Source organism: Pseudochaenichthys georgianus, chromosome 16 (genome assembly GCF_902827115.2).
Source record: "Pseudochaenichthys georgianus chromosome 16, fPseGeo1.2, whole genome shotgun sequence".
In the NCBI taxonomy this organism is placed as follows: domain Eukaryota; kingdom Metazoa; phylum Chordata; class Actinopteri; order Perciformes; family Channichthyidae; genus Pseudochaenichthys; species Pseudochaenichthys georgianus.
The window spans coordinates 42,521,219-42,533,333 of NC_047518.2; the positions used below are offsets into that span (position 1 = coordinate 42,521,219).

The 12,115-nt window shown below is 41.4% G+C and overlaps 1 protein-coding gene across 2 annotated transcripts in view; it reads right to left on the reverse strand.

Annotated features, from left to right (window-relative positions):
- The window catches only part of ptpn23a (protein tyrosine phosphatase, non-receptor type 23, a), a 30,459-nt gene extending 21,298 nt beyond the window's left edge, over window positions 1–9,161 (reverse strand). The window contains exons 1-11 of one of the 2 annotated variants that reach the window (XM_034102341.2): window positions 8,951–9,161; window positions 6,380–6,454; window positions 5,050–5,177; window positions 4,657–4,733; window positions 2,737–2,786; window positions 2,492–2,623; window positions 2,333–2,413; window positions 2,104–2,235; window positions 1,617–1,664; window positions 1,075–1,131; window positions 895–953 (exon numbers count right to left, since the gene is read on the reverse strand). In XM_034102341.2, the coding sequence (XP_033958232.1) occupies window positions 895–953; window positions 1,075–1,131; window positions 1,617–1,664; window positions 2,104–2,235; window positions 2,333–2,413; window positions 2,492–2,623; window positions 2,737–2,786; window positions 4,657–4,733; window positions 5,050–5,177; window positions 6,380–6,454; window positions 8,951–9,034 (923 nt within the window). In that variant the 5' untranslated portion in view covers window positions 9,035–9,161. Of the gene's footprint in view, window positions 1–894; window positions 954–1,071; window positions 1,132–1,616; window positions 1,665–2,103; window positions 2,236–2,332; window positions 2,414–2,491; window positions 2,624–2,736; window positions 2,787–4,656; window positions 4,734–5,049; window positions 5,178–6,379; window positions 6,455–8,950 lie in introns of both variants that reach the window. The other variant, XM_034102340.2, reaches the window with a different exon arrangement.
- Window positions 9,162–12,115: the final 2,954 nt, after the last annotated feature.

The window sequence follows — 12,115 nt, forward strand, 5'->3', positions numbered from 1 at the left end:
TACAGAATCACACCACACACCTACGCCATGAGTACATTCAGGCAGACTGTAGAACACAACCTCTCTGGACCATTCATATACTTATTGAAAACAAGCTGCAACATTTAATAGAGAGGCGAAGCCCCTCCCTTTCCGGGGAGCTCCACGGGACCTTATTTTGGAAAAAGTATGTATTGAAGTCAACGGAGAGAGAAAGATTATCTTTCGATCCCGTTTGAATTGTGCCACGAATTACACACATGATGTTTGTCAATTTAAAAGATAATTTTGCAAGTAATAAAAATGTGTAGTAAAACTGTGAAGTAACACTTTGTGTGTGAAACCGCTCAATGAACTACATCTCCCGTCTCGCACCACACACCCAGACGGCCGTCACGTTGGAACATTTCACTTCTTTCTTTCAGAACGAGGCGGAAAGTATTAAAAGAGGTGAAAATCACTCCAAGTCTGGGCACGTTGAGAGCTGTGCACACACAAGGGGAGTGAGTCGGTTCAGAGCCAGCATGCGGGACCGGGATTCTAGTATTTGTAGTCTTTCTAGTTACGTATTTTTCATAGTCTTATATTTCAACAGTTTTACGACAAACTGTGACTTTTTTGACATGGAAATTATTTTTTTAAATTGACAAACATCATGGGTGTAATTCGTGGCACAATTCAAACGGGATGGAAAGATAACCTTTCTCTAATCTTTCTCTTTCCGAAATAAGGTCCCATGGGTCGGAAGTAGATGGGCGGGACTTCCTCTCTCTATACCTTGGAAAATGCGGTTTAATATTTTTTAATAGCTTTAATTTTCGCGAAATTGATTTATCAACTTTTAATACTTTTTAAGACCCCGCCGAGTTAAACTATGTTATAATAACAAAATTGTGACATAGAGGAATTGCTTACTTTCCCCCGATAACGTCCATGGTGAATCTCAAGGCATCCTGCACACTGTCAGGCTGGCCCTGTTGTACAAGAGACAAGACGGAAACAAGTTGTGTGTCCAACGGTTTAATAACTAGAGACATGTAACAATGACCCTAACATATGAAATGATGTTTGCTAATAAGTAAATTATATTACCACCTTGGCCAGCTTGATGGCTTCGGATAGTTTGTCAATGGAGCTCTGCAGGTACGCCAACTGTTGGAAACACGACATTTCATTGAAAAACAGGAAATGCAGGGAAGTGGAAACCGAAGATAGAGAAGGATGGAGAGTAAAAGGAAACGCAGCATACTATGACTTTCTGCAACTTTTCCAAGAAGTAAAGCAATACTTTCAGAGTGACACAGACTAAGGACGAGAGCTGCATGAAGACATAACAGTGTGGACGTAGTTTCAAAACAGATGTGAAAATGTTTTACTTTATAACTGCTGGAGAAATGGCAAGCTTTATTTCATTAGTTTTCTAAACTAAATAGCTTGCGACACTTGGATTGAAAGGAACTGTTTATCTAAGAATCCCTAAATAAACCACATGGGTGTGTAAAGTCTTCCTGGTGTCATACACATAGAAATTCAGAACGGACATGCAGTGTATGTGCCGATGAGATTCACAAACTCCTATCATTTCTGTCTGAAATGATGCAGCAAACAGTCAAAATAATAGTGACATTTGGTCCTACCCGCTCTCCGTACTTCTGCTGCTCCTCAGCCTGTTTTCCCATATGAAGCTGTTAAGGGAGGAAATGAAAACTGTGATTAAAATAATCAAATGCAAACATAGACAGGTTCATACATGTATTGAACAGACAAATCATAATCTCGATCAGTATGTTTTAACAGTTGATTACCCTGAACTTTAAGTATAATTCAACTGAAAAACCAATTAAAAAAAATGTAAATAAATTAAAAAAAGAAAAAGTAATAATAATAAAAGAATAATCATTTTATTCACACACACACACACACACACACACACACACACACACACACACACACACACACACACACACACACACACACACACACACACACACACACACACACACACACACACACACACACACACACACACACACACACACACACACACACACACACACACACACACACACACACACACACACACACACACACACACACACACTCTCTCTCTCTAAATACACTCACATGTGCAATAGAAGCAAAGTAGTAGATCTTCATCTGAACCAGTTTCTTCCAGTCCTTCTGGATCTTTCCCAGCATCGAGGCCGTCTCCGAGTTCTCCAGAGCTCTGCAGGCCTCCTTATAGTAATCCACCACCTGCAGAACCACAGACAGTTAGTAACCTCTCACATGTTAATTCATCGTTCATATTATATAATGAAGTATTATTAATATTTAATGATAAGAAGTGGACCTGAGCGCTGATGCGGGCGACCAGGAAACTCTTCCTGTTGTCCAGCATGGACTTCTCCAGCAGACACTCCTGAGCCTGGCCCTGGGAGCAGAGACCAAGTCATGAGCCATGTTTCTACGCGTTCGTGTTAGTGTGTATTTGTGTGTGTGTGTCACCCACCAGCATGAGGTTGATGTTGAGGTTGAGGATCTGGTGGCTCATGTCCACGCTGAAGTTGTGGCTGAAGTGGTCTCTCAGGTAGGAGAAGGCCCCCGCAGAGCACTGGAAGTGTGTGCAGGACACCTTCATCCCCTGGAGAGAGAGAAGAGAGTCAGCGGGACTGTGTGTGTGTGTGTGTGTGTGTGTGTGTGTGTGTGTGTGTGTGTGTGTGTGTGTGTGTGTGTGTGTGTGTGTGTGTGTCTTACCTCCTCAGATACCCTGTTATCCATGGCCCCCAACATGGAGTGGAGAGCCCCTACAGACATAGGACAGATACGTTAAGTGAGGTTAGCAGATTTTACAGGCCCTTCAAATGTCGGGATGTATTGTTTTTATTTTTCTAACACAGCAGATCATTTTATATATTTGGGTATCATACTGATCGCTGAACAAAAAATTGTACATGTCAGACTTTGACTCTAGAGAACTTTGATGGGCATCTTTAACTCTTCATCGGAGGTTTTATTGAACCAACATTAAATAGAACAATCTAGAACTTAACACAAACTAAGGATTTGGAAATGTTTATGACAATTTTGAATGTATGATTTTTTTCTTAAAACTAGTGTAAACGTAAAGTGGTAGCAGGTCTGTTTACAAGTAATCTGTAAAAGTGAATTAGTTCAAATTATGAAGGTAAGACACTTTTTTAAGTAAGGGATAATGTGCAGCGAGGCGGTCGTTACGGGGAAAAGAACACCCGACAGGCAGATCAGGATGGGAGGGATCTTGATCAGCATGAAGGGTGTTATTTTAAATTGACATGCATCCGCTAAGAAAAACAGTCCGTTGTTACCGTTTGAACTAACGTAGCAACTGCAGGAAGGCGGAGCTTTTTGATTACAGATTTGAAAACATCGTTGCTTGCTTTAAAAGTAGCACAATTCATTATGTCAAACCTTGGGAAGTATCTAGATATCCCTGCCCTGATGCCAAAGGAACTGCACACTGAATATGTTTTGCCGTTTGAAGTCTATGTCTGGACCGCTGCGTAAAAAGGAGGGTTTCTTCTTGTCGCTCTTGTCTCGTCAGTTCAGCCAAACTGTATACAGTTAAATCGAACGGACTTCTTTGTGCAGATGTGAGCGTCCTTAACAACGGTCAATAAGTCCTTGACAGCGGTCCGTCTGTTCTGGATTAACAACGTGTCACGTGTTCTGAATTGACCAATCAGAATCGAGTATACAACTAAGCCATGTAATAAAAGGCAATAATATGAATTACTCTACATCAGTGTATCTCAAACTTTTTCATACCAAGGACCACTCAACCAATAAAAATAAACACCTAACTCCACAAATATCCAAAAACACATCGTTTTTCTAGAACAGATTACAAATCGCCTGAAAATGGTACAAACAAGTGGCAACAAGTGTGACGAAGGTGTTGCACTGGGCTATATCATGCAATCGAAACTTAAGCTCTCTCCATTGCGGAGATATTCCCGCGAGAGTGCGGAAAACTTTATTTTAAATGTGAAATGTTGCCAATATACTCACGGACCACTAGAGGGCGCTCATGGACCAACTTTTACCTCATTCACACAAACGCAACTCCGGTTCAAGCTCCGTGCTAGAGCTTTTCAGGTTCAGAACCGGTTCTTCGGTTTAGCTCCGGCTCTTTTCACACCGCTCAGAGTCCGACTGGTGCTGCGTCATCGTTTGCGTCATGACGTAACCTTTTGCGTGCCTGCTTCATAAAGCCAAACCGCGCGGAAACCCCTCACAGCGACAACAACAACAACAACAATGGCCGATTGTGCTCCTGCTTCCTCTGTACCTCTTCGGAAGACCAGATTCCCAGTAGGTAGCTGGTGTCTTCAGTGGACCACTGCTGCTCGTTAAGTTTCTCCATCGTTGTGTACAAACTGGATAAAACGCGGGCTTTTTGTTGTTGTTCAGGAGTTGATCCCGCCCCCGCCTCCGCCTCGACGTAAGCGCTTTTGCTCTAGCCGGACAATTTGTTGGTGCTTGAAACGAACCGGATTCCGGAGCTAAGAGGCTGCTCCGCTGCGGTGTGAACAGGAACACCCGGTGCTTTTCAAGCTCCAGCTCCGAACCGGCCCTGAAACACCGTTGGTGTGAATGAGGTATGGGAGAAGCACTGCTCTACATTAATGAACTCACCAAGATTATACAGGATGCACGCCTGCTCATAGCTGATGTCATCGTGGGTGACTGTTTTTCCAGAGAAGATCTCAGTCCTGACAAAAAAAGTAAAAAAAGTGATTATTACAGAGTATACCATTTGAATAGAATGGAGATTGGATACACATGGATATTTAATATGATTTAGAAAAATCCTAAGGCTTAAAAGGAGACACTTGTGAACTGTCTTATTATAAATCATGTGCTTAAGAAGTAAGTATTTTACAGAGCAAACTGCAGTGAATCATTGTGACACTAAAAAAAGCTTCAGACTTATAGCGCGTGTGTGTGTGTGTGTGTGTGTGTGTGTGTGTGTGTGTGTGTGTGTGTGTGTGTGTGTGTGTGTGTGTGTGTGTGTGTGTGTGTGACTACCATGAGATGGGTACTGCGGCCTCCTGGCCCGTTCCCATGGGCACTCGGCTCTGGAGGTAGTGCAGCTGGCCGAAGTACTTCCTCAGTGTGCTGCACCCCTCGAAATCCCTCGTCACATTTACAGCACTCTGCGAAACAGAACCAAATACTGCGATTCATTCGTGTTCAGTCCTCTTCTCACCCAGAGACAGAATCACGACACCTGCCAGCCCACTGTGGCCCCATAACATATTTCATTTAAAGGGCACCCATTATGCAGAATCCACTTCTTCATGTCTCTTCTACATCAACATGTGTCCCCTCTTCTTCATGTCTCTACTACATCAACATGTGTCCCCTCTTCTTCATGTCTCCTCTACATCAACATGTGTCCCCTCTTCTTCATGTCTCTTCTACATCAACATGTGTCCCCTCTTCTTCATGTCTCTTCTACATCAACATTTGTCCCCTCTTCTTCATGTCTCCTCTACATCAACATGTGTCCCCTCTTCTTCATTTCTCTTCTACATCAACATGTGTCCCCTCTTCTTCATGCCTCTTCTACATCAACATTTGTCCCCTCTTCTTCATGTCTCTTCTACATCAACATGTTGACACAGTTCATAATGTTCTCCTCTCACTGTCTCCTTTCCCACGGCATAGGTCTACGGCCTTGGGTGTTGCTGCTATCTCTTAAGGGGGAGGAGCTTGGGCGCATTGTTGTTGCCAGTCTGTGACCGAGCACAAGCCGCCATGAGGTAGTTTAGTGTTCAGGGACGAAGGTTCCCTGGCGCACACTCTTTCCTATGGACGAGAGCTCTAGTTAGATTCAGGGTCCATAATGTTTAGTCTCACTGATAAAGAATGTTGATTATTACACTCCGCACTAGTTAAAACCTCGAGCTGCAGAAAGAGTTCTTCATTGGTTTGGGAACCGCTGTGTGAACTCGTGACACACCACCTGTCTCGCCAATTCTCCGGCCGTAACTCCAAATAAACCGTCGGTGTTTGCCATCAAAGCTCCAGCTCTCCTCGTGCCTCTCTGAGTCCTGTTTCCAATTGCTTCAGAAGTTTCCTTCACACTAGCCTTTATAATTATGATATTCAACTAAATGCGTGTCATCGCATCAAGCTGAGAAAAGTTTAAGAAATTATAATGTCCCTGCGGTAATGTGTTAATCACTGCTGAAACAAATAAAAAACATGACTACCGCGGACTAATTTCTCCAGGACGAATGCAGATTGTAACATTTGCAACTGAAGACAAAATCCAGATGTTAGCGTGAGTGAGTTTCTTATCTAGTTTGAAAGGGGCAATAGGAAGGTGTCGATGTTTTCAAACAGTACCCACCTGCCGCAGTGTCTCCAGTTTCTTCATCTGTTCGTTGTAGTTGTCTGGATTCTCTCCATAATTCTTCAAGATGAACTGGAAGAAAAGCGGCAGACGTTCATTTAAAAAAACTAGTTCCTTTCAAGCTTACCCTGTTTTGGTTATAACATTAAAATGACTTTTGTTCAAATGTCTTTAAACTGTAGCCAACTCATACATATGCTAATGTTTGGCCCTGAGCAACAGCAGAGGGTTTTAAATCTCCGTTAGGCTCTGGAGTTGTCCCATCATGCTTTGCAAATGATCAGTGATTGTGATGTTGTGTTAAATGTTTTCCATGTATTGTGTCTTGATAGAGTGCCACAGTGACGCGTCCTAACGACGTTTTTGTCGTTCCTTCGACAAAAAAACCAATGCAATTTCTCCATAGGATTTTGGAAAATAGCTCGAAATAAGGTCTGTGGTTGACACACATTGAAGCGACAGATCTTGAACAAAATGTCAATTTGTGTCAAAAAATGCTAACTTACTTCCGGGTTTTAGGACGCGTCACTGTGGCACTCTATTTGTCCATGCTGATGTTACACATGGAGCTGCTGTGATGCAAGTCACATTTCAGACTTGATCTGTAAAGTAATATCGTAAACCCTTTCCCCGTCTCCATGAGCATAAACAAGCAGGATATGACAGGGCAGGATGTGAACAACCCTGCAGACATCATCGTGGTTTTACTATTACTTCTGTTTCTGTTTATAAGGAAATCGTGGAAGCAGGAGAGTCAAAAGCATACTGGAAAAATGAAGGAGGACACAGCAACAACAAGACAGACAGGCATTGTCCTCCTGACTTCCACGAGACAAATGTGTACCATTCTGCATCTGGTCGGGGTTATCAGAACAAATTGTAGGTAATATATATATAGTTTAATTAAGAATATGACCAGTCTGCCTATAAGGAAAGCAGCATTAACCTGTGATATATTATAGTTTACCTTGACTTCCAACATTTAAAATGAAATAGAAAACTAAATACTCATTTCAGTATTTCATATTTAGGTTAAACTTACTTAAAAACATTTATGAATGAAACCCTAATACATATTTGTTTTATGTATAAGACGAGCAGCATTGTTCCATGAATGTGTGCAGTCTATTGCAAAATATCCAGAGTTAACACAAGGGGGCAAAGTTCTGTTATTTTATCTGCACCAGGAACGTTCTGGAATATGGATCACTAGATAAAGAAGACGGTAACATTTTAATGATCGTAGATATCACACATGTGGCCGTGAACAACGGTAGAAATCAGCAAGCCTCAAAAGCATGTCTAAAAGGCATAATGTGTGTGTTTTTGGGGCTGAATATTTAGTCAAACTATTTGTTTATCTGACATGAAAATATCCCCTGACCAGACATCAGGTTGTAATGCCATTACAGTATGAAAACAAAGATTTTATAATATGCCAACATCTGTAACAAGAGGCATTATATCAATAGACTTCTGATTTAAGCAAACACAAAACATGTTTTCCCAAGGGTAGATTTGAAATCCTTGAGCGAACAAGAACTGAAACATATCTCATCATATTCATAGTTTGCACTTCATCTGGTTGTTTCCCTTTGTACCTGTCCGACTGTACAACATAAAACCTGTTACTCATCCTGTTAACTCCTCATTTAGGTCAGAAGGATATTGTCAGATGTAAATTGGTGACTTGTTTCTTTATTATTTTGATTAGACTGCCTTTTTGTTCCATGAGTGTTCCTGTTTTGGCAGGGATCCTACATTTCTGACGAACCTGCTTTGGTCAGGTGCATGTGACAGTGAGATCACTCAGTGGGCCAGTTTCCTTACTTTAGCTGTTCGTTTCCCTACCTTTCACGACTTAAGTGTGTTTAATTACAAGTATTGAGCCACTTCAGTTGAGGAGCTTTAGCTATCATATAATATATACATATGATAAGTCTATATTTATGTTGCTGTGTAGTATTGGCCTTTTATAGAACAGTTTAAATTATCTAGAAATGTAGTATTCTTTGTGGTTCATGTCTTTTCTACTGTATTTATGTATATACGTGCCGTTTATTGTTTTTATTTGATTATGTTTATACTTTTTTCCAACTTTTAATTATTGTAATGCCTAAACATATTGCTGCTGTAACAAAATACTTTCCCAATATGGGCTGAATAAAGTATCTGTCTAGATTTGCTCCTGTGGGTATTGTCCACTGTATTCAGTGCATGTAAATGGCTTTGGATAAAAGCGTCTAATACATCATCTGTAATCTGTAAAGCGGCTTGGAGCACCTGGAGAAACGCTACATAAATATAATGTGTTATTATTATTATGAGCTAGCATGAAGCTAATGTGAGCAAACAAAAGGCGGTGGTCGGGGAGATTTGCCAGAATCTGACTTATGCTAGCTGTGCAGCTAACCGCCATCAGAATGTTTACCTACACGCGACAGCCAGAGACAGCCAACTGTTTTAACGGCTAATGTTAGCTTCTTTATTGGGTTATCCAGGCGTCCTTAATCCCTGTTTGGCTGACTTTCGTCCTCAACGCTGTTGATCCACACCCGGCCAGCTCACCTGCCTAACGGACGGGCTGAACTGGAAGTCCCCAGCCTCCTTCAGATCCAGCCAGATCATCGGCATCCGGGGAACCGCCTCCATCGCGGCCCAGTCTACGCGGGACGATCGGCCGTTAAAATGTAAAATCCACGTCCGTGGACGTTAACGTTTTTCCCAAAGAAAACAAGCTTTCCTCCAAACAACTGTGTCATGTATCAATTTACACTTCAGCCGGAAGTTGGAAGTGCACGTGACGTAAACTCAGTTTAAGTGCCGCACTTGTCTTTGGGAAATGTAGTCGTTGCTGCGTATTACTCTTTTTTTTTTTTTTTAAAGACGTGTACATCCAACATTATGTCCACACAAAACATTGACATCAGGCGAACAGGTACACACAGACAGAGTAAATAAATAAATATATATATACATACAAAGAAATAAAGTGATAATAGTGATTAAAAACAAAAGTACCATTTCAAGTAAAAATATTTATCAAATACACAATTGGTTTTGATTTCCTTCTTATTTTTACATTTGTAATGCTCTAGTTTGATGGTATGAAAAGAGAAAAATATACTAGCATGATGAGAAAAATGCCACATTTACCTTCTTAAAATCTTAAAATCATGGTTGAGACGTATACTTTGCGTATAATTACTGTCAAAATGTTTAGATCACACAAAAAACACTTCTTTTAAGAATCAATGTTCAAGGTTTTTAATTTAAAAAAAGGCTTCCTTCTAATGTTTACACTGCACGTGTGCATATATTCAATATTTAATTCATAGATACCAAATAAGTAGGATAAAGCCATGTCCTATCATTATTTTTTAGGAAACAAAGTAGCTCTAAGAATAAATATGACAAGGAAATATTTTGGCAGTTTGCCGGATCTTGTATTTACACACATTATTTAAGAAGATGCCAAAACCATAATAGCTACTAGTTTTTTCTAAAAGAATGGATACACTTTTTACAAATACCTAAATAGTTTCTACAAGAACAGATGAGTCTTATTGGTAGCCTGTATGGTTTAAGTTTATCCAATCTTAACTTTAATAGATATCACAGCAAAATTAGGAATACATTGTATTTTCGGATCCTGAACGTCTCCCCGTTACCTGCAGAAGGAAGCCATGCACGCAACGCAGCCCCGTTCTCTTAACTCCAGGTGACTTCCTGCCGCTTTCCTCCGTGGTGCAGTGCTGACCGTTTCACCACGGAGGAAAGCGCTTCACAAATTGCAGTACCCATAAGGAGCTGTACACATGCCGCAGTTTTTGCGTGGCTGTGTATTTAGTTGAAAGCCCAGTGGCGATCTGCTCATCTCTCATCGAAATAATATGCTACAAAGGGGCGGACCGGCCATCTGTGTGTTGAACTTTCCTGTCGGCTCCCACACCGTAGTCGAGGAAAGAGGGGGGATGACTCTCTGTCGGCTCCCAGGGCAGAAGCAACAAGCTTCAGGTTCAATAACCCACTTTAGCTTCAATGACTGGAGAGAGGCGAGCTCTTCTTGGGAGGCCGTTGCATTTATTTAGCTGTTCTTCTGTTTCACAAAATACTGTTTTTCTGCTTCCTCGTTTCACACCTATGTTGCAAATGTATTATCTTTTCAATTTACACACGGCATCTATTGCACATCTGTCCGTCCTGGGAGAGGGATCCCTCCTCTGTTGCTCTCCCTGAGGTTTCTCCCATGTTCCCCTTTAAGCTGTGGGTTTTCTTCGGAAGTTTTTCCTTGTACGATGTGAGGCTCTAAGGACAGAGGGTCTAAGGACAGAGGGTGTCGTATTGTCATACTGATATTCTGTACACACTGTGAAGTCCACTGAGACAAATGTAACATTTGTGATATTGGGCTATATAAATAAACGTTGATTGATTGATTAATTGACTTCCAGAAACATACACACGCTCCCTCACTGTCGCTGCACAAGCCACACCTCTCTCTCTCGGCTTGATTCTAAGTGAACGGGTCAATTTGACCCTGAACAGAAGAGGTGTCTCGTCTAAGTTGGAACATTTTTAAATTAATTTAAAACACCTTATGTAATGCAAAGCTAATGTATTTTATATCAAGGTTTTTCCAATGTAAAAAAGAAAATAGAAAAATGTGTTTGAATGTATATGTTTTGAGAAAAACGAGTGACTTATTCTAATGGAATCATGATCTGTGAGGGGTGAATAACACAATTGCACTACATATTGATTTCATTGATAGTAATAAAAGGACAAACTATGTAAAAAATCTGGATTTTGGGGCTTCTGACCATTTTTAAATAATTAAACATGCACTGGGTCAAATTGACCCACGGATATTATTGCTGTTACAAAAAACGAATATAACAGGAGGTTAAAGGAATATAAAAGATGTTAGGTGACATAACTGCACCCTACCAAAGACTATAGGCGCTTTCACACCGGAGTACTTTTCCCAGGAATAGTTCCGATAGTTATTGGGATCACACCAAAAAGATCTGGAACTAGAACTTAGTTCATGAGAACCTTTCCACCCCCTTTTCAGTCCCTGCTAGAGAGCAGGTACTTTCCTGGGGAGGAAAAGGTTCCAATTTCTGATTGGCTGGGCGAATTGCAAACCACGGCCCGTAAAACTCCGAAAAGTTTTGTGAAGCCTCCATTTTATTTGGTTGCATTAGCATTAGCCCAGCGCACCAACGGAGAGAGACTAACTTATGGCAACACAAAAGAAAACATGGGAGCGGTGGAGTGATGAGGTGTCGGCGATTTACTCCGAAGGCTTCAGTCGAAGCTGCTGGGAGTCCCAGGAGCTTCTACTGAAGCTCTCCGGGGACTTCCGGTGGCAGTATACGCCGTGAAGTTGTTTGCGGCCTGCCAGTAAACCCAAAGCAGAAGAAGAAGTGACGTCAGCGGCTTAATTTGCGTAATCCTCCCTCAGGGACTTATTCCGGTGTGAACGCGATCTGCTAGGACAGTTCCGGGACTAAAGAGTTCGGCGAGACTAAGTACTGGGAACTAAGTACGGCAAAGTACTTGGTGTGAAAGCCGCTAAAGGTATAAAAGATATGTTAAGCGTTTAGTGCTTGTTTCATTTTGGGGGTTTTAACTCTCTTGTAGGATCTGGAATCCCTCTCGTACCATCTCCATCAAACGTGTATGTTACCCTGGATATAAGACAAGAAAGAAAATAAATTGTTCCTG